Source organism: Heptranchias perlo, chromosome 31 (assembly GCF_035084215.1).
Source record: "Heptranchias perlo isolate sHepPer1 chromosome 31, sHepPer1.hap1, whole genome shotgun sequence".
Lineage (NCBI taxonomy): Eukaryota > Metazoa > Chordata > Chondrichthyes > Hexanchiformes > Hexanchidae > Heptranchias > Heptranchias perlo.
In genome coordinates, this window is record NC_090355.1 from 24958769 (window position 1) to 24985455 (window position 26687).

The 26687-nt window shown below is 42.1% G+C and overlaps 1 protein-coding gene across 1 annotated transcript in view; it reads left to right on the forward strand.

Annotated features, from left to right (window-relative positions):
• The window catches only part of ttll11 (tubulin tyrosine ligase-like family, member 11), a 147946-nt gene extending 122674 nt beyond the window's left edge, over positions 1-25272 (forward strand). Inside the window, exons 7-10 of the mRNA XM_067969752.1 lie at positions 4686-4940; positions 9481-9587; positions 17763-18086; positions 18420-25272. Of these exons, the coding sequence (XP_067825853.1) occupies positions 4686-4940; positions 9481-9587; positions 17763-18086; positions 18420-18595 (862 nt within the window). The 3' untranslated portion in view covers positions 18596-25272. The remainder of the gene's footprint in view (positions 1-4685; positions 4941-9480; positions 9588-17762; positions 18087-18419) is intronic.
• Positions 25273-26687: the final 1415 nt, after the last annotated feature.

A 26687-nucleotide genomic window follows, 5' to 3' on the forward strand; every position in this document is an offset into this window, starting at 1 on the left:
TCACTGTGGTGTCACTTTAGTCCAGCATGTTTAAATTATAAATTTATTTTTGTTTCCCCCCCTCACAGACTGCTTTTTGTCATGTATCCCCCACCTGGAAAGGTGAGATAGTTTCTCTGATCGTTGGCAGAAATTCAGCTGAGCTGAGCAATACCATTTTTTTCCCCTCTTGAGCTGCAGTATCATGCTCAGCTGTGATGCTAATGCTTCATAACGTATCTGGCAGAGAACTGACAAAAGTTCCACCCAATTCAGAGAAAATACCGAATGTCAGGCAGCCCTGAAACTCAAATTCATCACTTTCTGGTTTGGAGTTAAACACACAGGCTCCAATTTTAAAGGGGGGGGGGGGTGTGGGGAGCGGGGACATGTGGTGAGCTCTGAAGCAGGTAACAAACCCGGGGACGTAGTGGCCTGGCCGATCTTAATGGCAGGGATTTATTACCATAATGTTTCTCCGACTCCCGCCCAAACTTTGCCGATCCACTACCTGGCCAGCCGGTGGGCAGGAGCGGGGAATTCGGGCAGCAGGAGGCCACAGCCGGGGAGCCGCAGTCAAATAAGTGGTGGTGGGGGAGGGAGAAGAACCCGTGGCAAGGGTAGCCCAAGGCTTCTTTGTGGGGCCAGGTGGAGCACTCCTGCTCCTCCTGTCCCACAAATACACCTTAAAAAAAAAATTGTTTATAGACTTACCTGCCTGGGCCTCATCTAAACCACGAACCCCCTCCCGACAGGTTTGGACTGATGGGGAAGCCATCACTGCTCCCCCCCACCCCCCAGGCCTCCAATTAAAATTGCAGATTGGGTCCCAATGATGTCATCGGGCCCGGATCTGCATATTTAAACAGAACCCCACCAACTTGGGGCGGGCGTCCTGCTCACCTGCTCAAAAGAGCAGGTTAATATTGTGTACTGTATCACAGCGGGGTAACTGACTATCCTTATTTTAACTGCGGAAACTGGGCTGGGGAGTTAAAATCGGAGCTGACTCTCGAGAGATACTGAGCTGTTGACGAATCCGCCTTCCTTCCTCCGCCTGCCCCACCTCCAGTTTCTCCCCCCTCCCCCCCCACCCCCGCCACACCCCCCCCCCCCACTTCACCCCTCTTCTTGGAAAGTGCTGAGTTATGGTACCATTCCCAATGGAAATATGGTGCTTGACCTGAAAATGTCAAACAATCAATAGACTCAATACTTAAGAATGTAAGAATTTTTAGAAAGAGAAAAAGGACCATTATCCCTTATCTCCGTGTTGGAGGAGGGGTGTTCTTACTTACATGGTTCACAGCATTAAATGTCATATATCACAGATTTATTAAGCATACAATAATTAAACGTACACTAATTAAACATACACTTAACAGCAGCACTTACGATAAAAGCCTTGCAGGTTTTAGCCGGGAAATTCAAAGCACGTTACGGTTCCAAGCTCGGTGTACTCGGTTGGTCAAACCTTAATTGAATTCCGAAGTATCTGTTCCAACACGTGCTTTTTATACCTTTTTTTTCAAACCCTTCTATGTAACAATTCGCATGTTTCATAGTTACGTTATATAGTTACCTTTCAACACTGATTTGATTGTCCTGTCCTTGCAGCCATAGATCTGTATTCTCTAACTTGCTACACTCCCTAACTTTCCAGATCCAGGATCTTTCTCAGGCAGGTGTTCATCTTCAAGTAAGGCTCCAAAGCATTCCTAACAAAGGGAGCTTTTCTGACTGTTCTGTGCCTGTGCAATACTTGAGTTTTAACAAGTTCTTTTTCCACAGACCTGTACATTCCCCAACTTTGTTATCTTATACCATTCCATACCAATCTCCTGCTTCTGAAAAGGATGATGTAATCCTTTCTGCAGAACTTGTTATCAACTGATTATTGGAATGTCTTTTAATTAGATTTATTGTTTAAACTGACCATTGCTCTAAGGTCAGTCTTAATTCAACAGCTCAGTGGTCACCATATCTAAGTTGAACAGGTAAAAGCTAACATTACTACAATATAAAGCAAAATCAATAGCAATATAATAGTAGCTGACTTCAAGACATTCTAATGAGCCATTTCCTTACATCCAGAAACATATCTAATTAACACTTGAACCCATTTATACTGTCCACTTCTGTAGTAACAATTCTACAAGACTATGGGGTAGGTTTTTCTGTTACTGTGTTTGGGTATATTTGAATACATGGACACAAAGCACAAAGAAAAATCGGGGAGGGAGAATTGCATGCTTTAACGGAGCTCCTTCAATTTTATCATCCATTTAAATTAAATATGCCCAGGCGCAATTACAGGAAAATCTACTATCTCTATGGGCCCGATATTACCAGGGCGGCGGGTTCGCGGCAGGGGGGCAATTGGGCACGTGGGTAACGCGCCCGGTGAAATCAGTCTGCCCGAACGCAATCGCAGGCTAATTGGATCCACTTACCTCTTGTTCCGGGTTCCCTGCTGCTGAGCTGCGCGGCGGGCGTACTGCGCATGCGCAGTAAGGTCTGTCAGCTGGAGGAGCTCTATTTAAAGGGGCAGTCCTCCACTGACTGACGCTGCAAGAAATAGGAAAAATTACAGCATGGAGCAGCCCAGGGGGAAGGCTGCTCCCAGGTTTAATGATGCCTCACTCCAGCTCTTATTGGATGGGGTGAGGAGGAGGGGGAGGACAGAGATCTTCCCCCGGCGGGCGGGAGGAAGCGGCCTGACTCTGCCACCAAGAAGGCCTGGCTCGAGGTGGCAGAGGAGGTCACCTGCACCACCAACATATCGCCCACCTGCAATGACCTAAGTAGGTCAGCCAAAGTGAGTACACTTACTCATTCCCCTACACTCCGTCTGCCACATCACCGCCCCCACCCCACACCTCCTTCTGCACTGCCAACACTACTCTGTCACATCACCCCTCACACCCACTCAAACCTCATCCTCATCTTACCTGCACTTACTCACCTTCCCAGTACTCATCCTGCCACTACCACTCAACCCAATCCTCATACAATCTCATGGCTCTATCTCATACTCACCCTCTCATGCATCTCTTTCACAGTCAGCCTCACTCAACCTGCCACTACCTGTGCTGCAGCCACAGGGCATGCATCACATATGTGCAGTAGGAAGCGTAAGGCAAACATGTTGTGAGCATGAAGGGGATGCACAAGGGTGTTTGAGGGTTTGTCATGGTTTTTACTTATATTTAATTTCTGATCAACTCACATTACATATTATATTGGCACCACTACTGCCACGTCTTTGCGAATCTTGTCTGGTTTGTGCAATAATGCCCTTTCCTGAGGATCACAATGAAGACCCACACCTGAAGCCACCCATTGTGTCACTGCAGAGGGTGTAGGTGTATTTGCAGGGCTCTTTTGTGTAGACGACTGAGAGACGTCGGCGATGTCCCCGGTGGCACCCTGGAAGGATGTGGAGTAGAAGTTGTTGAGGGCAGTGGTGACATTGACAGCGTCAGGTAAGAAGATGGTGCTCGGGCCAGCCGGGAGCAGCTTGGCATGAAGGAGGCTGCAGATGTCCACGACTACATGTCGAGTGACTCTGAGCCTCCGTGTGCACTGCTGCTCAGAGAGGTCCAGGATGCTGAGCCTCGGTCTGTGGACCCTGTGGCGAGGGTAGTGCCCTCTGCGACGCATCTCTCTCTACGGTTGCCCTCCCTCCTCCTGTGCAGGTGGATGTGTCACAGCACTGTGTTGTGGAGCTCCACATGTCAGAGGTGGACGGCGAGGCTGGTGATGCTGTTTGCCCTCTGAGGAGGTCATGGTTGCAGCTACGGCGGCCCCCATCCGGAATATGTACATCTGAGGGGGTCCGCAAGGTAGGTACATGTGTCTGGACACCGGGGTAAGTGTGCAAAATGGTATATTTTATTGTTAGGAGGAGGGTGGTGGAGGCCAAACTTTGTCCAAAGTGACAGAGTGACCTCCTGCAATGAGTGAGCGTCTCCCCCCCCCCCCCCCCCCCCACCTGTCAAATGAACCTTTGCAGCTGCCACAGGCTGATGGCTGCAACACGTCCATTTGAACTGGGAGTGTTTCCCCAGTACGGGAAACAGTCCCAGTTGTATGTAAAATCCCAACCCTCCTAAAATATCTCGTTAATCAGGTCTGTAAACGACCTGAAATACCAAAATAAATAGCTTAAGTGGCACCCCACCGGCTTTAATTGCCGGCGGGAGTCCCACATGCGCGCATGTCAGTGCGTCTGTGGGGAACCCAGAAGTGGGCGGGTTGGAGCCGGGCTCCTGACCTGCCCCGGGAATCCCCGATTTTCAGAGCCCCCCCTTCCAGGAATGCACCCGATCGCGGGTGCTAAAATCATGCCCTATAAATCTTCTGCCCAACTTCCTAATTTTTAAATTGGGTCTTCTTGTATCTGAAATACTGAATGAAGCCAAGTTCTCAACACTGCTGGTAATTCTGTTAGATTGGGAATCAGTATGCTGTTTCTTCATTCTGTCTCTGAATGTTGTTTTAAGTTACTTCACATTGCACAATAAGAAATTATTTTTATCTCTGATAGATCTGCATATGTTCTGTTTTATCTCAAAAGGTACAATATACAAAGCTTAACTGTTGTAAACTAGAATTGATAAGTTGAACTAAAAACTCATTGTTAAAGGAAGCCAATAAAAGCTGCGGTCTGATTATACTTCTTTACTTTAATTTTTCACGTATAGGTCATACCCCACTGAACATTCAGCAGAAAACTACGGAGAGGAGATAATCGAATCTGAAGCACAAGACATGGATGAGTCCCTGTCTAGCACAGAGCAGAACAGGTCTCCCCTCTGCCTGAAGCAAGTCTTTCCCAAGTATACTAGACAGTTCAGCTACCTGCTGATTGTGGAACGTATTGCACTACTGTTTATCAGATTCCTGGGCATTAAAGGAACAATGAAGCTTGGTCCAACCGGGTTTCGCACCTTCATCAGGTCGGTGAATGTTGCTGATGTGCTTTATATTCACACTAATACAGCCTTTAGCATCAGATTGTGTTTTCCTGAGGCATATTTGCTTGCAAAATGTTTAGCAGTTTTGTGTTGTTTGCTTATTCACAATCTCCGCAGAATCGTTCACTTCTTGCTTTGAAAAATCCAATCCCGATGCAGCAAAATGCACCAGCAAGAAAATGAAATGTGATTTATAGCACATCACTATATCAAAGCTCCATTGCAATCCATCCGATCAGTAATCCAGATTTGTCATCTATGCTGCTGTCAAGTGAAATTCAAAAAATAACATCAAAATGACAACCAAAAAAACTATTTAAACTTTTGGATAGATTAGACATAAAAACACACTATTACATTTTCACTTGTGATGGGAATAAAAACAATTACACCTTTATGGATGACCCATGGTTTTTTAGGCAGAGTCGCATAAGGGATGGAATGACTTGCTAGTTTCCCATGTCCAATATGAATGCTTCTTACCCAGTAATCGTACTTCACAGAAATTGTGCAGATATCACACTTCTTTGGTGATATTTAGTCACCAACTTGGTCCCATTGTATCTCACACTCATTTAAAAAAAATTGCTCTTGAAAATACAACAACAGCAACTTGCGCCTTATAGCGCCTTTTAATTTAGTAAAACGTCCCAAGGCAAAATGAAGTCCATTCGTTCATCAATGATGGCAGAGCTGAGAGAAACAATTCTGACTGAGCAATAATATCTCATGCTTCCAAATGCATACTAATTTTGTGCGTAGAAGCAGCAGCCATTAATGCTGTGGGGAGTCACTAACAGAATTCGCACTATTACGTTGATCAACAAACAGAAAATTTAAAATTAGCAGGAATAATTTAGAGTGACTTTCCTTAGTGATTTCTATTGACTTCAAACATCAGCTGAATGAATTTTTGGAATTGGTTATACCTTTAGACTGGCCTAAGCAAAGTTTATCTTTTTTTTTCTTTTGTTTCTATGTTAATTGTAGGGGGAGAGGCAGATAGTGTTCACTTTCAATATATGTACTAACATATTTACATATCACTTTTAATTCTGACCACCATAAAATTGAAATAATTCAGTCAGAGATCATAACGTTTTATACATGATCTCCTACCTTTTTGTATGTTAGATATAATGGCTCGGGGTTTTCTGTTTCTGCACTCGCCAGCCCGTGATTTTCCACCCATTCACTTTAACGGGCAGGAAGTTGCAGGCTGGTGAGTGCAAAAGCTGAATACCCTGGCTCATAGATTCAACAGTGCTACTTTGAAAGTAGTTTTGTATCTATGGGCACAGTAGTGTCATGGTTATGTTACTGGACCAGTAATTCAAAGGCCTGGACCAGCAATCCAGAGAACTTGAGTTCAAATACCATCATAACAGTTCGAGAACCCAACTGGTAGACTAATGTCCTTTAGGGAAGGAAACCTACTGTCCTTAACTGGTCAGGCTTGAATGTGTCTCTTTTCCCACACAAATCTGGTTGACTTTTAACTGCCTTCTGAAGTGACCTAGCAAGCCACTCAGTTTTATCAAACCACTCTCAGGACAGCTAGGAATGGGCAATAAATGATGGCCTTGCCAGCGATGTCCACATCCTGAGAATGAATAAAAAAAAGATTAATGGTAACAATGCTGTAAGTGTTGTGGTGGTGAAGATCTCTCTCTCATTATAAGCTGATGTATTTGTTACATTTTGGTTGTTTTATGACCTCGGTCCTCCATATCTCTGTAACCACCTCCAGCCCTACAACCTCTGAGAACTCTGCGTTCCTCCAACTCTGGCCTCTTGTGCATCCCTCACTTCCTTCACTGCACCATTGGTGGCCGTGCCTTCAGCCGTCTAGGCCCAAAGCTCTGGAATTCCCTCTCTAAACCTCTCCTCCTCTCTCTCTTCCTGTTAGACACCCCTTAAAACATTCCTCTTTGACCAAGTTTTTGGTCACCTGTCCTAATGTCCCCTTTGGCTCGGTGTCAATTTTTGACTGCGCTCCAGTGAAGTGCCTTGGGATGTTTTACCACACATCACTTGAAGTGAGGCAGTAACAGAAAAGCTGATTTATTATGAATGATCTAAATTTATTAATTTCAATAACAAATGGGAGCCAATACTCTTTTTCAATTGATTTTGCTATATTACATAATTAGAAGGTGCCCCATTGACACTGTGTTCACGTTGAGGCTGCAATCTGCTCGAGTAAGGACTTGTCCATGATGTGGAGATGCCGGTGATGGACTGGGGTGGACAAATGTAAGGAATCTTACAACACCAGGTTATAGTCCAACAAATTTATTTTAAAATCACAAGCTTTCGGAGATTATCTCCTTCGTCAGATGAATGAATGAAAAGGTTCTCAAATCGCATATCTTATACTATGTTGGGACAGCATCACACCAATCAAAAGGTGTCGTTGTTATACAAACAGGCCAGTCACGGAGAACAGCACGTCCCAGTACACTAGATATACATTGTGTCTATTACACAGGCAGGCAGAAAGAAACTCAAAATGGCAGAGAGAGAGAGAGAGAATTTTAAAAAACATATAATTTTTTTTTCCCCCCTTTTTGCTGGTGGGGTTACGTGTAGCGTGACATGAACCCAAGATCCCGGTTGAGGCCGTCCTCATGGGTGCGGAACTTGGCTATCAACTTCTGCTCGACGATTTTGCGTTGTCGTGTGTCTCGAAGGCCGCCTTGGAGAACGCTTACCCGAAGATCGGTGGCTGAATGTCCTTGACTGCTAAAGTGTTCCCCGACTGGGAGGGAACCCTCCTGTTTGGCGATTGTTGCGCGGTGTCCGTTCATCCGTTGTCGCAGCGTCTGCATGGTCTCGCCAATGTACCATGCTCCGGGGCATCCTTTCCTGCAACGTATGAGGTAAACAACGTTGGCCGAGTCACAGGAGTATGAACCATGTACCTGGTGGGTGGTGTCCTCTCGTGTGATGGTGGTATCCGTGTCGATGATCTGGCATGTCTTGCAGAGGTTGCCGTGGCAGGGTTGTGTGGTGTCGTGGACGCTGTTCTCCTGAAAACTGGGTAACTTGCTGCGAACGATGGTCTGTTTGAGGCTGGGTGGCTGTTTAAAGGCGAGCAGTGGAGGCGTGGGGATGGCCTTAGCGAGGTGTTCGTCGTCATCGATGACATGTTGAAGGCTGCGGAGAACACGGTGTAGTTTCTCCGCTCCAGGGAAGTACTGGACGACGAAGGGTACTCTGTTGGTTGCGTCCCGTGTTTGTCTTCTGAGGAGGTCTATGCGATTCTTCGCTGTGGCCCGTCGGAACTGTCGATCGACAAGTCGAGCGTCATATCCCATTCTTACGAGGGCGTCTTTCAGCGTCTGTAGGTGTCCATCGCGTTCCTCCTCGTCTGAGCAGATCCTGTGTATTCATAGGGCCTGCCCATAGGGGATGGCCTCTTTGACGTGGTTGGGGTGGAAGCTGGAAAAGTGGAGCATCGTGAGGTTGTCCGTGGGCTTGCGGTAGAGTGAGGTGCTGAGGTGCCCGTCTTTGATGGAGATTTGTGTGTCCAAGAAAGAAACCGATTCTGAGGAGTAGTCCATGGTGAGTTTGATGGTGGGATGGAACTTGTTGATGTTATCGTGTAGTCTCTTCAGTGATTCTTTGCCGTGGGTCCATAGGAAGAAAATGTCGTCGATGTATCTGGTGTATAGCGTTGGTTGGAGGTCCTGTGCAGTGAAGAAGTCGTGCTCGAACTTGTGCATGAAAATGTTGGCATATTGGGGTGCGAATTTGGTCCCCATGGCTGTTCCGTGTGTTTGGGTAAAGAACTGGTTATCGAAAGTGAAGACATTGTGATCCAGGATGAAGCGGATCAGTTGTAGGATGGCGTCTGGAGATTGGCTGTTGTTGGTGTTGAGTACTGAGGCTGTTGCAGCGATGCCGTCATCGTGGGGGATAACAAATGGGAGCCAATACTCTTTTTCAATTGATTTTGCTATATTACATAATTAGAAGGTGCCCCATTGACACTGTGTTCACGTTGAGGCTGCAATCTGCTCGAGTAAGGACTTGTCCATGAGAAGAGGAGCCCGGATCATATTAAATGCACCTTAATGGAACCTAACACCTTTTGCATGAGTATGCATTGTTTAAATTTGTCATTTTTAGCACACAGCACTGTTTGATGGGCTAGGAACATTTTCCCGCATTTCATCTTGTCTATAATTAACAGGTGGCTGCTCTTTTCCACCTGCACTATCGGCCATGACCCTATATCACCCTCTATCCTCCAAGGAACAGAGATGACTATGTATTTAAATCAGTAAATTTATTTGAAACATCAAGAAATGAAGGTGCGTTGTATTGTTTCAGTATTTAGCACTCATTGCCTGGAGAACCAATGCTGTTTAATTTGCAGCGTTGATCATGTTTTTTGTGCAGACAAGGGAAAAATTACAAATCTAAAAATATTTCTTAATGAAACATTAGAGACTACATTTATTGCTATTATGTTCCCAATAATTATGGAGTGCTGCTTATTGCTTGTGTATTGTAGGACCTGTAAACTCAGCAACAGTAACCTGTCCATGGCATCCGTTGATATTTTGTACATTGATATTGCACGGCGATGGAACATCATTCGTGGAGACCGAGGGGAATCTGGTAAATACATTTCTTCTGCCATTCTTTCTCCCATTCCTGACTAACTAACTAATTTCATTTGTTATTTCAATGTGGGATTGTAAATCTCTTTATAAATGAATGTGACGCTGTAGTTTTTTGTAGAGCTGATTTCTTGAGACAGAACAATGGTCTGGCCACAAGATGAAATCCTAGTAAAAATCATGCCATAGTGTCAAGTCACCAAGGACAGGCCAGAAGGGAGAGAAGATCTCGGGTAGAAGCTCCCCTGATGGCCTGCCATTTGGTACAAAGCATCCACATTAGATGGTCCTAGGTTTGATCTGTGATTTATGCTGAATTAGCTGATCGTAGCTGAGGTAGCAGTGGGAGGCATTACAATTGGCCTGAGCACCTCTGAACTAGAGAGATGGAATATCAGCCAGTATTTTGATTGGTAACAAAAAAGCTAAAGAACTGCAATGGTTAACAAAATGGCAGAGCAGACTCAATGGGCCTGTTGGCCAACTCCTGTTGCTATGCTGCCCAGTGACCCCTGCTGGAATATGCATATTTGCGACGTAGGAAGGGGACTGGATCAGTTTGGCTGTGCTGCCCTCCATGGTTGAATAACTTGCTGACACTCATTGTCCAAATTTATGCATGAACTCAATGTACCGGACAGCTGTCAGCGCCTGTAGAACTGCACCCTGACAGGAGCTAACAGGACCTAGGAGAGGAGGGAAGAAAATTATGAGGAAATTATATTTTATATTAAAAAAAATGAATCCTCCTTTAATTACAAGAAAACTTGCAGCAGAATATGAATCCCCTTATTCTTTTGTCTACTTATAGAGAATAAATGTTACTTAAGTATAATTAGGATTTCTTAAGAGATTAAATATTATATGGCACATGTTCAGTCTATCTTTCATCAATGATTGGAAGCCCCTTAAAAGTCAAGTCCAGATGTCAGAGAAGCAGACCGGATAAATTGAAGTTGTCAGCTATGTTTTCCAGTCAGATAAAACAGTTCATTAAAGATTAACATGCAGAGGATTAATCTTTGCTAGATTCAAAAAAAAAAAGTTGTGATGTTTGAAGACTTCTGTTGACAGCAAATTTATTTTCGACTGTCCTTCAGGCATTTTGAAAGCTTGCCTGAATGTTAATTAGTCTAAAGTCTCTCCCAGTTTAGTTCATCTGGATTTATTTTTTTAAAATTAATTCCCCTGCAAGAGCAAGAACTACTGTAAATTTTAAAATACTGCAGTGGTTCTCTTTACCCTGTATTACGTTGTCATTTTACAGTTAAAGCAAATAAATATTTAAGATCGATAGAATGGAAAGAATTTTAACTGTAAAAGTATACTGAAACATAGGGTGAGAAGAAACAAAACTTCATGGCATTGTAACTAAATATAGCAGATAAAAATGTAGTTTAAACAAATAAATAACAGTTCATTCTTTGAGGCATGCTTGTGGGCTCAATCCTTCTGGGATAGGACTTTGTCTGGAGATTGGAGCCAAGCTCTCTAGGCCACAAAGGCAGTATTAATAAATCAGAAAAGAGTTAATCTGTGACTTGCCAGCTTTTAGTCTTTTAGGTCCTGTTGCATCAGATGCCACTTCTTCGCTGAAAAGTGGAGAAATGGGCTGCACTGAGCCCTCTAACAATGTTGCTTGGTACATGACCATTAGGTGACTTTCACTTCTGATATTTATTGCTTCCCATCTGAACTAGTGCCTTGTCTCCACTTTTCGCCCTCCCTGTTGACCCAACTGAGATCGGAAAAGCACCAGACAGAAATTCACAGGAACAAACTAAGACCCATCACTTGTGGCACACCATTGTAGTACCCAGCGTGCTTGTATTAAGTAATTCTGTTCTGAGTATCAATTGTTACTCTTGCTGGCAATAAAATCTGTCACTCTCTTATCTGGTGAGAGTAGTATCTTTATCCAGTGAGGCTGGCATCCTTATCCATTGAGGCTGGCATCCTTATCCATTGAGGCTGGCATCCTTATCCAGTGAGGCTATGCACTTCTCTGGTGAGGGTAGTGTTGTTCTAGTGAGAGTAAATAATGGAACTTCCCATTTCTCTACCTTTCTTTTTTCACTTTTCTTCCCTCCTCACCTGAGAATGTCAAGACTCAGACTGGACAATCTCACTTTCATATCTCCCCTTCAGTGGTTCCATTTCACTGCAGTGCATTCCAGGCCATTTTTAAATCTTCAGCCATTTCACAATGTCCATATATCTTTGCTCAGCTACTGTTTGGTTAAAACATCTTCAACTCGTGCTAGAACATAAGAACGTAAGAAATAGGAGCAGGAGTAGGCCATAAGGCCCCTCAAGCCTGCTCCGCCATTCAATAAGATCATGGCTGATCTTCGACCTCAACTCCACTTTCCCACCCGATCCCCATATCCCTTGATTCCCCTAGAGTCCAAAGATTTATCTACCTCAGCCTTGAATACACTGACTGACTCAGCATCTACAGCCCTCTGGGATAGAGAATTCCAAAGATTCACAATCTTCTGAGTGAAGAAATTCCTCCTCATCTCAATTTAAATGGTTGACCCCTTATCTTGAGACTATGCCCCCTAGTTCTAGACTCTCCAGCAAGGGGAAACAACCTTTCAGCTTCTACCCTATCAAGCCCCCTCAGAATCTTATATGTTTCAATGAGATCACCTCTCATTCTTCTAAACTCCAGAGAGTATAGACCCATTCTATTCAATCTCTCATCATAGGACAACCCTCTCAGCCCAGGAATCAATCTAGTGAACCTTCATTGCACTGCCTCTAAGGCAAGTATATCCTTCCTTAGATAAGGAGACTCCCAAAACTGTGCACGGTACTCCAGGTGAGGTCTCACCAAAGCCCTTCCTTACCCATGTACCGTAATCCCCTTGCAATAAAGGCCAACATACCATTTGCCTCCCTAATTACTTGTTGTACCTGCATGCTAACTTTCTGTGTTCCTTGTACAAGGATACCCAAATCTCTGAACACCAACATTTAACAGTTTCTCACCAGTTAAAAAATATTCTGTTTTTCTATTCTTCCTACCAAAGTGAATAACCTCTCATTTCCCCACATTATACTCCATCTACCACCTTCTTGCCTGCTCACTTAACCTGTCTATAATCCCGTTGCAGACTCTCTTGGTCCTCCTCACAACTTACTTTCCCACCTAGCTTTGTATCGTCAGCAAACTTGGATACACTACACTCGGTCCCTTCATCTAAGTCATTAATATAGATTGTCAATAGCTGAGGCCCAAGCACTGATCCTTGCAGCACCCCACTACTTATAACCTGCCAAACTGAAAATGACCGTTTATCCCTACTCACTGTTTTCTGTCTGTTAACCAATCCTCTATCCATGCTAATATGTTACCCCCAACCCCATGAGCCCTTTTCTTGCATAACTAACCTTTTATGTGGCCCCTTATCAAATGCCTTTTGGAAATCCGTTGGTTCCCCTTTATCTACCCTTCTAGTTACATCCTCAAAAAACTCTTAATAAATTTGTCAAACACGATTTCCCTTTCATGATGTCAGGCTAACTGGCCTGTAATTCCCTGTTTTCTTTCTCCCTCCTTTCTTGAATAGCGGTGTTACATTTGCTACCTTCCAATCCTCTGGGACCGTTCTAGAACCTAGGGAATTTCGGAAGATCACAACCAATGCATCCACTATCTTTGCAGCCTCCTCTTTTAGAACCCTAGGATGTAGGCCATCAAGTCCAGGGGATTTATCGGCTTTTTGTCCTGTTAGTTTCTCTGATACTTTTTCTCTACTGGTATTAATTACTTTAAGTTCCTCACTTTCATTAGACCCTTGGTTCCCCACTATTCCTGGTATGCTTTTGTGTCTTCTACTGTGAAGACAGATACAAAATATTTGTTTAACACTTCTGCCATTTCCTTATTTCCCATTATAATTTCTCTTGTCTCAGCCTCTAAGGCACCAACGTTTACTTTTGCTACTCTCTTCCTTTTTACATACTTGTGGAAGCTCTTACAATCTGTTTTTATATTTCTTGCTAGTTTACTCTCATTCTATTTTCTCCCTTTTTATCAATTTTTTGGTCATCCTTTGTTCGTTTCTAAGACTCTCCCAATCCTCAGGCTTACTACTATTCTTCACAACATTACAAGCCTCTTCTTTTAATCTAATACTATCCTTAACTTCTTTAGTTAGCCACGGATGGATCACTTTGCCCATGGAGTATTTATTTCTCAATGGAATGTATATTCATTGAGAATTTTGAAATGTTTCTTTAAATTTTGGAAACTGCTTATCTACCGTCATACCTTTTAATCTAATTTCCCAATCTACCTTAGCCAACTTGCCCCTCATACCTATGTAATTGGCTTTATTTAAGGTTATGACTCTAGTTTTGGACTTAATTATGTTAGTCTCAAATTCAATATAAAATTCAAACATATTATGATCACTCTTCCCAGAGGATCCTTTACTATGAGATTACTAATTAACCCTGTCTCATTTACACAATACATGATCTAAAATAGCCTGTTCCCTGGTTGGTTCCACAACATATTGTTCTAGGAAACTGTCTTGAATGCATTCCATTAACTCGTCCTCCAGACAACCTTTGCCAATTTGATTTGCCCAGTCTATATGAAGATAAAAGTCCCCACAATTATTGCATTACCTTTGTTACAAGCTCTTATTATTTCTTGATTAATACTCTGTCCAATGGTATAGCTAGGGGGCCTATAAACTACTCCCATCAGTGTTTTCTGCCCCTTGGTTTTTCTTAGCCCCACCCATACTGATTCTACTTCCTGATCTTCCGAGCCAAGATCCTTTCTCACTACCGTCTTTATGTCTTCCTTTATTATCAGGGCTACTCTTCCTCCTTTTTCATTCTGCCTGTCTTTTCGAACGTCAAGTACCCTGGAGTATTTAGTTCCCAACCTTGGTCACCTTGCAACCACATCTCTGTAATGGCTGTTAGATCAAACCCATTTATCTCTATTTGTGCCACTAATTCATCTATCTTGATACGAATACTTCGTGCATTCAGAGAAAGAGCCCTTATTTTAAATTTTTACCATTATTCCCTGCTTTGACCTTATTTGTTGATGCTAAATTGTAAAAAAAAAAACAACTAGAAGTAGTTGCAGAGTAAGAGCTGTTGTTTGTAAGTGATGTAACCACTTGACTTTCAGGGATAAGAAGCCTCTTATAAGATACCCAGGGCTCAACTGTAAAGAGAAGCTTAACCTTGGCGGGAGGGAGGTAGAAAAACAACAGATACTCCAATCAAACAGACAAAGGGAGAACTTGCATTTATAAATGCTTCACCAACAATTAATTACTTTGGAACTGTAATCACTGTTATGTAGACAAACATTGCAGCCAATATGTGCACAGCAAGGTCACACCAACAGCAAATGAGATAAGTGACCAGATAATCTGTTTTGCTGGTGTTGGTCAAGGGATTAATCTGGCCAGGACACCAGAAAAATTTCCTTGCCCTTCAAATTGTGCCAGTGCAATTCTTACATCCACCTGAACAGGCTGGCAGGGCCTCAGTTTAACATCTCATCTGAAAGAAGTCACCACTGCCAATGCAGCACGCCCTCAGTGCTGCATTGACGTATCAAACTTATTACGAGCTCAAGTCCTGGTCTGGAGATTGAACTCATGACCTTCTGACTCAGGTGAGAGTGCTACCATTGAGCCAAGCTGACATCTGTAAACTGTTTAATAGAAAAAACGGAAACTGTTAGATAACATAAAGGATCATCTTAGTGAGGTGATGAACAAAAGAACGTGCAAAATAGTTATTACAGTGAGAAGGCAGGGGAAAGGCCCACAAAGGGAAAATAGCACAAAGATGGTGGAAATTGGAAAGAAAAGAGTGGGGTGCGGGGGGAACTGCAGATGCAGAAGAACTGAAGCAAAAACAGAAATCGCTGGAGACATACAGCATCTCCACTGGTATCATTAGAAATAAACACATGAAGTTGCCTTGTGTTGGATTTGTGAGAGCAATCGCTGAGCAAGTCAGTGTTTAGGATTGTGGCTTGATCAAAAGTTTTTAGATCAAAAGACTCCTGATGTTAACACACTCCTGCCATTTATGACTTATTTATAGTATTGAGTACTTTCAAAATTGGTGCAGAATGCACGTGTAGACCTAGAAATTCGGTCGCGTTTTTCGGTCGCTAAGTGGCCTCCTAAGCCTTCAATATGCCAGGCAGGAAGCGCACACTCATTACGAGCTGGAAGTGCACTGCCCACCATATTGGTAAAGGCCAAAAAATCAGCGTGCAGTGCCCACGCCTGAAACAGGCACTAGCCCCTGTACATACGCAAATAAGGGACCAAACGCCTCTTTGAGGCCCCCACTGCAAGATTGCCCTGAGCAAAACTCAGGAAAATCAGATTTATAGGTGGCCTACCAAGCCACCCGTTAGGCTGCAACCAACAAGGTAAATTTTTTAAATATACTTAAATGAATGTGGAGCTGGAAGAAGCGGGAGTGATTCCTCCGACCCCACATTCAAACTACGTGGGTTGCTGCTGGCCATCACTCCCACTTGGCCCGATCTTCAATCCCGCTTCTCCAGCAAGCTACCTGTTGCTCTCCGCAGTTTGCCGGCTCAATGGAAATGGAGCCCAAGGCTCAATATCAGGGGTGTCTTGGACCTCACCATTCAGATGCGCTCTAAATTCTAGGCCATATACTTTCAACCTGCTGGTAAAATCACTGCATTTACAATGTGAGGGCAGACTCATTAGCAAGAAGGAGAAAGTGGCAGCCATGTTTTTTGGGGCACCACTGAATAGTTTTCACTGCTATCACAGTTTGCAGCAGTGGGAATGCAAAGTCTAAAGTCAAAGTTTCTGCAGCTAACGTTGGAGAGCCACCAAAACAGTGGGTATTATTTAAGTCAGATTTCTACAAACATTGTTTTATACTGTTCTATATAAACAGACACCGGAGACTTCCCCTGAACCCATGATTAGATTACAGTCTTCAACTCAGTGTGGGGGAAGATTTCCTCTGTGCGCTGAGTGTAGCAAATTCGTAAACTATTTATAAAGAGCATACTTATGATTCCGTTACACAAAATGCACAGAGCAAATCTTCTCCCATGTTATGTTTCAAACTTTTTGTTTAACCATTTTTCTAAACATTTGCTTTCCATTCAGTAATCTGTGCTATCATTATTGCAGATTTATCAGAAAATATTTTGCAACCAATTACAATGACAGGAAATCCCAAATGTGTTACTGCTACTGAACATATTACACAGATTTTAACTGCTGAGTAGGAGCTTTTGATCATCTGCCTTTACCTCTCATAAACTGCCACATTAGATGTAACCCTCTGATTTTGCAATAGGTTCTTCCAAGGAAATGCTTCACCTCCATTAAGGGCATTTCCAGGTAGCACAACAGAGAATTCACAATGTGAGGAATACAGGGAACCAAGCCGCATACATCTTATTCTCATACATTAATTTACTTTCATATACTGTGGGACCTTAATTATCTACCATATGGAGTGAACCCTCAATTGGATAATCAAAAATCCCCTTACACCTAGTCTAACGCAATGACTTTAAAGCTTTTTGGTGTATTTACATTATCTAATCAAGTTTCCTTCAATTGCAGATAAGACCCATGTTTTCCATTTCAAAAATCACACTGAGAAAAATGCTGGCAAACCAACTCCTGCTGGCTTCCGAGACCCAGAAACCTGATCCCTGCTGGTTTTGCAGACTCAAAACCCTGACTCCTACAGATTTTCCAGACCCAAAACTCTGACCCCTGCTGGTTTCCCAAACCCAGAACCCTGACCCCTGCTGGTTTTCCAGACCAAAAACCCTATCTCCTACTGATCTCTCAGACCCACAACCCTGACTCCTGAGCTGCATAGATTGTAAATTGCACCAGGTGTTAGACATCCAGATAACAACTTCTTATCCTGCTGGATCAAGCACTCAGCCTGTTTTAAAAAAAAATTCTGATTAAAAAAACTGAATTGTACTTGATTTATGCAGCTTCCATGAACTTGAATGTGGATAACTGAAGCTCCATTACATCACCTTATGCATATGCAACAATTTTAGAGACTTTTTTAAAAGTATGTAGTATATTGAAATGTAACGTGGAATATCTGAGTTGTATCTAATAGAATATTTTCTTTTGTTGTACTTTACAAGGTATGTGCTTACAAGCATTTATGGAGGCCATCTTTCACCTGGCACAGAGGAGATACAAGTCCCCACCTCTACGTGAACAAGTTGAGGCACTGGTCAATTTTTGTGAATATCAGTTGGAAGCACTGGATGACAAGCACTTCCTGTATGGCCGTGCAACAGCAGACCAAAGATATGGCTTTGCTATGTATCAGTCAGAAGGGTCTCGCTCAGGTGCTGTCAGCCACATGCACTTATTAAACCGTATGAGCACCTCCAATAGATTGCCGGCATCACCATTACCTACATCAGCGGATCAACAGCTTGTAAATTCCATGAGTCCAAGAGGTATTTCTCAATAGCTATGTAAATGCTACCATCTTCGCTGTAGCATTTTATTTATCATGTTACGGCAATACATGTCACCTACATGTGAACTATTACTGTTGATAATGTTTCAACTGGCCAATTCACTGTCCTTTTGTATGATGGTGTAAATATTGGCAGGAAAGATTTTAAATAGTGAACTCTTTCACCAGCTGCTGGTGGTTTTAGAGAAACCTAGCACAGCCCCTAAGTTGGGATGGTTTAGTTGGTTGCGAATGTTTTTGTTTGGTCATCACCAAATAGTTATTATTAACACAGTAATCATTAATTTTTATTTATTCCATTTGCCCACAGTAACTGCTTGCTCGCCAGCAGCCTCCTTCAGTCCCAGTGGATGGGACAATCTGGGCTGCAGGTTTTGTCGTAACAACCACCAGTGCTGCTCTGTGATTGGCCTAAATGATGTGCGTTCTCAACGGGTCAAGCTGACACAAATTTTCCAACCTTCTGTAACGTGGTACTTTATGTAGATGCCCAGCTCTCGAGTGGCAGAACCCTCCCCCCACATCTCCAAGACTCATTCCTACACAATCGCATTGGGAAGTTAGCTCTTTTCTGCTAGGATAGCTGGTGATGGATAAATATTTTGGAACCAATTCTGTTGAAGTACAGCTATTTTATCTGCATTTCATACCTAGAATGATGTGTGGTTTATTAGGGGGGATATTTAAACAAGCATTGCCAATAGACTGATTGTTCAATCCTATTCTGAAACTCCAGGTTCCAAGCAAGTTACATTTAATGTAAAGAGCCTCCCGCTATCTGGCTCCTGGCCCTAATTCATTTATATAATTTTATTAAACAAGTTTCACAGTGGATGTTTTCTGTTATTGACATGAGCTGCTGATTGCTGTGTAATGGTTATTGGCATGCTCTTCTCATGTTCCAGGGTCTTCTGCCAGTGAAATCACATGGCAGATGTTCTGTATTTTTTAAGTTCACTTTCTTCTTTTGACAGAGTGCAGGATAACCACTGCTCTTCATTTGTGTAAATCAGTTCTCTGTGAAGAAACCCTCATACATTAACATTTATTAGGCTAGAAATTACTGTTGCCAGTAATAGTGGATAAACCCTGAATGCTATTCTATTACATTTGTCCATCCACTATTAAATGGTTTAACACCTTTATCAAAATAGTGGACAGAGAAATGTCATACATATGTGTTAAGTTTTCATCCACCAGAAACAGTAATTTCTAACCTATATTTTTGCTTCTTTTTGCTGTTTTTATACTGGAGTTTTAGTGGCAGCGTGGTGTTCAGCTGGCGCCAATAATGCAATATAAAACAGGAAAATATGCATTGGGGCAGTGTTGAGACCACCTTGAAGAAGTGGTATTGCACTGTTAAGGATGCACAATTCTGCATTAAAAACATTTGGTTGCAAGACATTGTTTAAAAAGTTTAGACTTTAAAGTTACTAACAAACTCCAGAAGCCTGTTGTACCACCATTCACATTTGAATCAGTAAAAGGAGCTGGCTACCTGGTCATTAAAGATCACACCAACAGGCAGAGGATGTTAAGCTGCATTTTGTGTTCTTATTTTCAGTACTAGTGCAGAACACTGGCTTACACAACTTTTAGAACTGGCAGAGAACATGCCGTACCATACTCATTTGCTGTGAAAATAAAGCTCAATAATTCAGCCATTGGCAAAGTGACCTTAACAAGCTTCAGTATATCATCAGGTGGAAATAAACATCAGAAGTAGTAGATGAGCCAATGGAAAACATTTAATCTGCCGCTTGTTTATTCTCAAGATAAAACAGTAAATAATACAAATTGGAGCAATGTTTTGTACAGTAAATAAAAGTTACCTGAAGTTTGTTTTTTTCACATCAGTCTTCTCTCCTCTTTAGGGTGTTGACATCTTGGTTGGTTACAATTCAACAGCACCTAAGTAGCAATTCTTCGAGTGAATCTTAACAGTGAATGTTGAGAGGTTATTTCAGTGTGTGGTGCATCAAAGCTACCTCCATCTTTGACCATAGAGGGCATCATAGATGAACCTCATCTTCAACCATAAGGAGGGGGTCATCATAGCTAAACGCAATCCTGTATTTACCTGACATCCACACCTGAATACTGGATAGCGATCAGCAGCAGAAACCCTAGCCAGTTATCCCACCCACAGCAGCCCCCGCCCCCTCCACTCACCCCAGCTAAGATCAGCTACCTCAGGATAAACCTGGGACTTTCCTGATCTGTAGGACTCAACCATTACCTCAGTGAGTCTGCAGAGAGTTTGTCTTTAAGTACACTTGGAAATTTAAATAACGCAAGCTGTCTTGATATCAAAACTGTTTGCGGTTTGTGGGTGGAAGGCAAGCAGTGAATATCAGCGTCACTGTCCAGCAATTTTTAGTGTGTTGAGGTAGAAAGCAAAACACTGATTTTTCCATATGTCAAAAAAGTTTAAGGCATTGAAGTTGATTTTTTTTCTCTCAAATCATTGGGTACAAAGGTATTCATAACCTGAGAAATGGATTTCGCAAAGGAAGAGAGCCTGGTATTTGACGTGATTGGCAGCATGTCATTGAAAAAATGGCGCACATTTGCTTTCATTTCGTGATTGATATGGTACACATACAAGCTCATGGAAGAATTTATTTCCACTTGAAACATTATAGATTTCACTGCCTTTGCCTGCCCTCTTCAAAATGATACTTCTCACTGCTTGAAATAGCCATCTGTTCTATTTTCTAGATACAGATTTACAACCTGTCATTGAGAGTGATGTTTTAACCCCTGACACATAGCAAGCAGGTTGCTATTCTTGTGTTTCAGTATACTGCTGCTCAATGTGTAAACGTGATGAGTTAATGGGCCAGAATTTACTGCAGCCGGTGAACGAACAGCACCTGCTGTTTGTTAGACTTGCCCTTGCTCGTTTAATTTCCATGAGATTTTGCATTGGAAGTTGCTGTAAGTGGGAGATTGAACCAGTGCGGCACCCTCTACAGGGCATCTGGGATCTTTATGAACAGGGCAAGCAACTGTGTATCCCCTGAAACAATCAGATTGAAGGATTGTGAAATGAACAGCAGAGTCTGAAACAGGAAGTGTAAGTTACAATAGTGAATTAAATGTCAAATCAGGTACAGAAAGCAAAATAAGGAGAGGGAAAGAAAGATTGGATTAAGAGAGAAAAAAGAGACAATTTTTTAAAAAATATTTTAATTTAAAAAAAAATCTCCAACAACAATTAACATGAAGGAATGAGACTCCACACTTGCAATAGTTAATTTTCAATGCCAGCGAGGTTGTTTGGCGGTAATTAAGACTTATCACACCCTTAAAAAGGGTACTTAGACTGAAATGGACAAGCCCTAACTTTCTGTGGCGAGTTTAGTTCATATCTACTATGCAAATATGGGAACTTCATGCCATTCGATGCATTTGAATGGTGAATCAGACAGCGAAATGCTGTTTTCGCGAAGCTAACAGCGGAACAGCACATCTCTGACAGCAACTTCCAGATTTTCGCCTTTAATCTCACATCTGCCCTTGCCTGAAGTTGCTGTGCAATTTGCACATAAATAACAGTGAGCGCCATTATCCTCACCATTATTTTGTCAACGCATTCTGGGTCATACTGTTTTTTTAAGGATGGTTGGCATTGGTGATGTTTATTATCAGCATATTCAATGTATGTGCTTATAATACATGTATCTAGCTTGGTCACATATCTTGAGCATTTCTTTCTTGAAGTGCACATTGTGTTTAATACAGAACCAGTTAGCGCTATTCCAATCTCTTGCAGTTAATTGAATGCTAGTTAGCTTTTTATTTTAAAGATAGAAGATTGTAATGCCTTATCCAGCCTGCAGTAATTATGAGAATGGGAAATTATGTAGGAGCTGTTACCTCTAGCTATTATATAGTGTGGCAGCACATTAATTATTTTTTAACATGTAGTGGCATGTATACAGAATGCTATCAGGTTAAAGGCACTGCTCCCGTTAGAATCTATGTAAATAAGTTGTTAATTATATGCATATTTATTGGCTACCCTTCTGTAAGGGAACAGTATTTTTTTAGTTGTAAAAGCAGGTATTTTGTATATTTGTAAGAATTTGCACAATAATGTTAAAGTTCTGGATTTATTTTAGAAATGTTAGTTTAGGTTACGATATTTCACTTAAGATCTCCTTGAGACTAGAAAGGCTTCTTTATCATACATTGTTTCTGTGGAAGAGTTAGAGATTTTTTACAGTGATATATGATGCAAAAATGAACCAGAATGGTTAATTTTTTTTCTCTATTTTAGTTCAGTCCAGCTCTGGCCAGATCTGTCACTGTTTAAGCACTAATCGGATTCCATTGTACAGCAAGTTAGAACCCTGATGCTAGGAACTATCAGAAACAAGGTGAAGGGGAGAGTAAAGTTTTTTGATTTCCCATGGCATTGCTCATGATGTGGGAGAATATGCGTTTATATGGATGGGAGCATTAGAACATATAATGCATAATGTCTTATTCTGCTGCTAAGGTAGAGCTTACAGCCTATTGCTGTAAATAGATTCTGAAGTCAATTAGAGGCACATTCCTGAGGGTGATTGATTATTTCTCTTGAGATTAGCAGCTACTTATGTCTCTGGCTTGTGTCCAAGATCAGAAAAAAACATTTTGAAGTGTCTGGCTTTCTTTTTTGTAAAAACTGCAACAAAGCGTGAGTCCTGGGGGTCAATTTTAACTTGTATCGCCTGCCAATAACAGGGCGCTAATGACCTCAAAATGAGGTCGATAGCCTTACCGCCTCATTAACTCTGATGATGCAGCCAACACCATCTTATAAAGGAGCCTACCGGTGGGCACTCACAGCATCTGCCTGTTTCAGGCAGTAGGGCCATTTCAATATGCAAATTGGGGTTCTAGGATCTTGATTGCCACTTTACGTTGGAAGTGATCGGAGCATGCGCCGCGCAAGAATAATCTGGACCGCTCCCCACCACCCCCACACACTTACCTTTCTGCCAGGTTACGGCAGAAGGGTATAGATAGGTCTTAACCCAGCGAGCTGCATCGGGACAACCATTGGGCACCCAGCAACTCGCTGGCTCAACGTTAATGAGGCTGTGGTTCAAAATCACTACCACTTCTTCGGGCGGGCAACCAGCGCCCTCTGCCCATCGGTCACCTAAAACTCAAAATTGACCCCTTGGAGTGGGATAGACACACGTGGGACAGCAGATTGTGTCACTGCCATAACACTACTTGGCCTCTCCTAATGCATCCAGGATTTGATTTTTCCTAGATTGCAAGAGTAGCTGCCAGCAGTGTGGAAAATGCAAGGATCCTTCCACTGGCCCTCCCAACAGGCCCCATAGGAACTGACGGCATCTTGGTTTTAAAAAAAACAGCAAAGCAGGCGTTTGGGGATTGCATCACTTACCCACTACCCAGCATCAGGATGTCTTTTTAAGTGAACTGTTTAAATGTACACCAGCATGGGTTGAATGGTGGGCCAGTAACTCTGATTACTCAGTTGGTAGCTCGTCTAGACACTGCGGTGGTTCAGGTCCAACAATTCTACTTGAAAACAGGAAATGCACAGCAGGTTAGTCAGCATCTGAAAAGGAAAGATAGGCTAATGTTTCAAGTGGAACCCTTGCTCCTTGCCAGTGTTTGCTGATTCTAGTTCAGAATACCAGCATTCGTTGAGTGTATGAGTTTTTTTATCCCAACAATTCCACTAGTCTTCTGCCAATTCTTTCCATGATATTCTCCCACATCCCCCTTAAAGTGCAGCAGACAATCATCCTTTCAGTGCAATGATCCAGGGCAGTTTTCCTCGTTTGTACATAATGAAGTTTTAAAATGAATTTCAAAAACAGCACCTTTTTCCAGCTTTGCATGAATGTGGCTTCTGCTGCTATGTTTTAAGCTGCAGTTGCCCATTTGGAATAGAACTATCCTCCCACATGAACCATTAGTTTGCTTTTCCCTTTCAGATCCTGATTCACCCACACTGTGTGTTTCCAGCATTTTCTGTTTCTATTTCAGACTAATAGATTTCCCAATGACATAATTCCTGGCAAGTCAGAGAATCAACTGTTTTATGAGGACATGGGCATTATGCCATGTAATGCACAGTATTATTTTGCTGCTGACACAAAGCATTGTTTGGCCTGGCCTGTCTTTTTAAGGCCACAGTCTAATTGATGTTAGACACATCTTGAGGTCACTTAGCAGCTAATCACTCATAAGCACATGAGGACAATTAGAGGACATTCTACTGGTGATTCTTAACATGTTAATTGTTCATTGATAGATTCCCTTACTGTTCAATTTGTTACTTTTTTCTGAATGACATTTGAGCTAATCAGCTGCAATTGTGAAATACACTTTCAAGTGTGGCACTTGAGATGCAACGCTTTTCAAGTGTGACACTTTGAGGTTGAATTGATGCGCACTAGACGAAGACTTTTATTTTTATTCATACATATTTATTATTTACTTAACATTTTAGAATCTTCTATAGATTTGTGCAGTTCTTGCTGTAGTTTCAAGATTTAGTGATAGAAACTGTCATTTTTGGCAGATGATGTATGACAGAAATAGTACACACTTTGCCACCTGTGAGGGACATTAAATATGCCCTCGTATTAATTTGTATTTATCAATTAAAAGTCCATTGAACTGAGAAATGCAGTCTTCAATTAATTATTGCACACAATATGCAACTATAAGCTAATACAGAAGGTAGAGGTTTTGCTTGTGAACTTTAGCATGTGAGCTCTATGAAAAACATATGTAAACTTTCACTTAAATGCCTTCTCTGATGCATGGATATGAAAACCTGTGAAGAACACAGGTCAGGATATACACTCCGCTGTGGTTCTATGCAGTGTTGTTCTGCTGGCTCTGTTTGAAGTTGTGCGATGTACAAGGATTGCAAGGTATTCAATATGTGCTGGTGCATTAATTTGTGCAAAATTAAGCAAGTGCCACAATATGGTATATTTATTGTTCTAGGTAGATGTCTTTACAATGTAATAATGTTAGATCAGGTTTAAGCCTTTCAAGGGCTTTCTGTTCTATTAGTTTTTCATTGTAGTCCAATAAGGGGCATGTACTGAAAGTTCTATGCTGTAAATATTCTGTAAATCTGCATTTTATTAAAAACATTTCTAGAACTCTGATATCCCTGTCAGTGTGTGTGTGTGCGTCAGACTTGCATAGATTACAAATGATTATCTTATCTGCATTGATGTCGAGACCATCAGCGTCGCATGCTCACTCTAATTGTGAATAACTTGAAGATGTGTCGTGTTGTCTCTTTGTGTTGATTTACTTTTAAACCTTGTTTTTTTTAATTGTAAACAATTTTACAACACCAAGTTATAGCCCAACAATTTTATTTTAAAATTCACAAGCTTTCGGAGGCTTCCTCCTTCCTCAGGTGAATGTCAAGAAATCCTCGAACCTCTCACATTTATAAATCACAGAACAATACCTGGTGATTACAGATAGTCTTTTCAACTGCCCGTTGCCAAGGCAACCAAAGTGTTCAGACAGATAGGTGTTACCTACAGGGCCACCGAATATACAAACGGCCAGAACAAAAAAAAAACAGAGAGAGAGAGAGGCAGAAACATAGAAACATCCGGAAGGAAAAGACAGCAATTGACCCGTTATATTAAAAACAGATAACTTTTGTTCGCTGGTGGGGTTACGTGTAGCGTGACATGAACCCAAGATCCCAGTTGAGGCCGTCCTCATGGTGTAGGCAAGCTTTCCATTACAACATCAGAAATGTAATAGGCATGGAGGGAGCTGTAATGATCTCAGTTTAGTAACACCTATACAGGAGGAGGGATGTGGAATTACAGGCCTGTCAGTTCTTTTGAAGAAGCAACACTTGGATTACTTCAGGTCTGATCCAAGATATTGATTGTTGGTGGGCTATTTCACCATGAAGAGCATTACCCGAGCCCAATCCTATGCTCATCCATCATCCACTCAGTGCACTTTCAAACTGAAGTCACCGGACAGAGATCCGGAGTGAGAACTCTTTTCCGCCTCTTTAGTCCAGGGGTGCGGTAGCGCCCACAGTTACTGTATCACTTTTTGTGATATTTTCAGTGTAGCAGCCACACATGCCTGACTGTCAAATGGAACCAGAGCAGCTTATAATAAAAACAATACTCAACCAGCACAAGTTTTAAAATATATGGCCTTCATATTTTTTTAATTGATGCTGCTGCTGGCTGAACAAGATCACTGTCTGCAGTTCCTGCAAAACAAAATATAATGTGCAAGGTTGTGATTGATTGTTAATGTTGCTATCACCACACTTATAAAAAAGATGCAGTAAACAGACACATTCTATTTTCAGCTTTCCTCTGGAGGTTTATTTGGTCCTCTAGTTGTATCTAGCCAGTTAAAGGTACATTGAAGAATCATTTCAGCTACAGAAATGTACTGTTTAGTAACAATTCTAAAGCATCAGCTAATGAAGATGCTCTCAGCCCACTCAGTGCAGTCCTATATCGCCGAGACCAGAAGGTTTGATTCTGGTCTGTGCTGAGTTAGCTAATCTCAGCCGATACAGCAA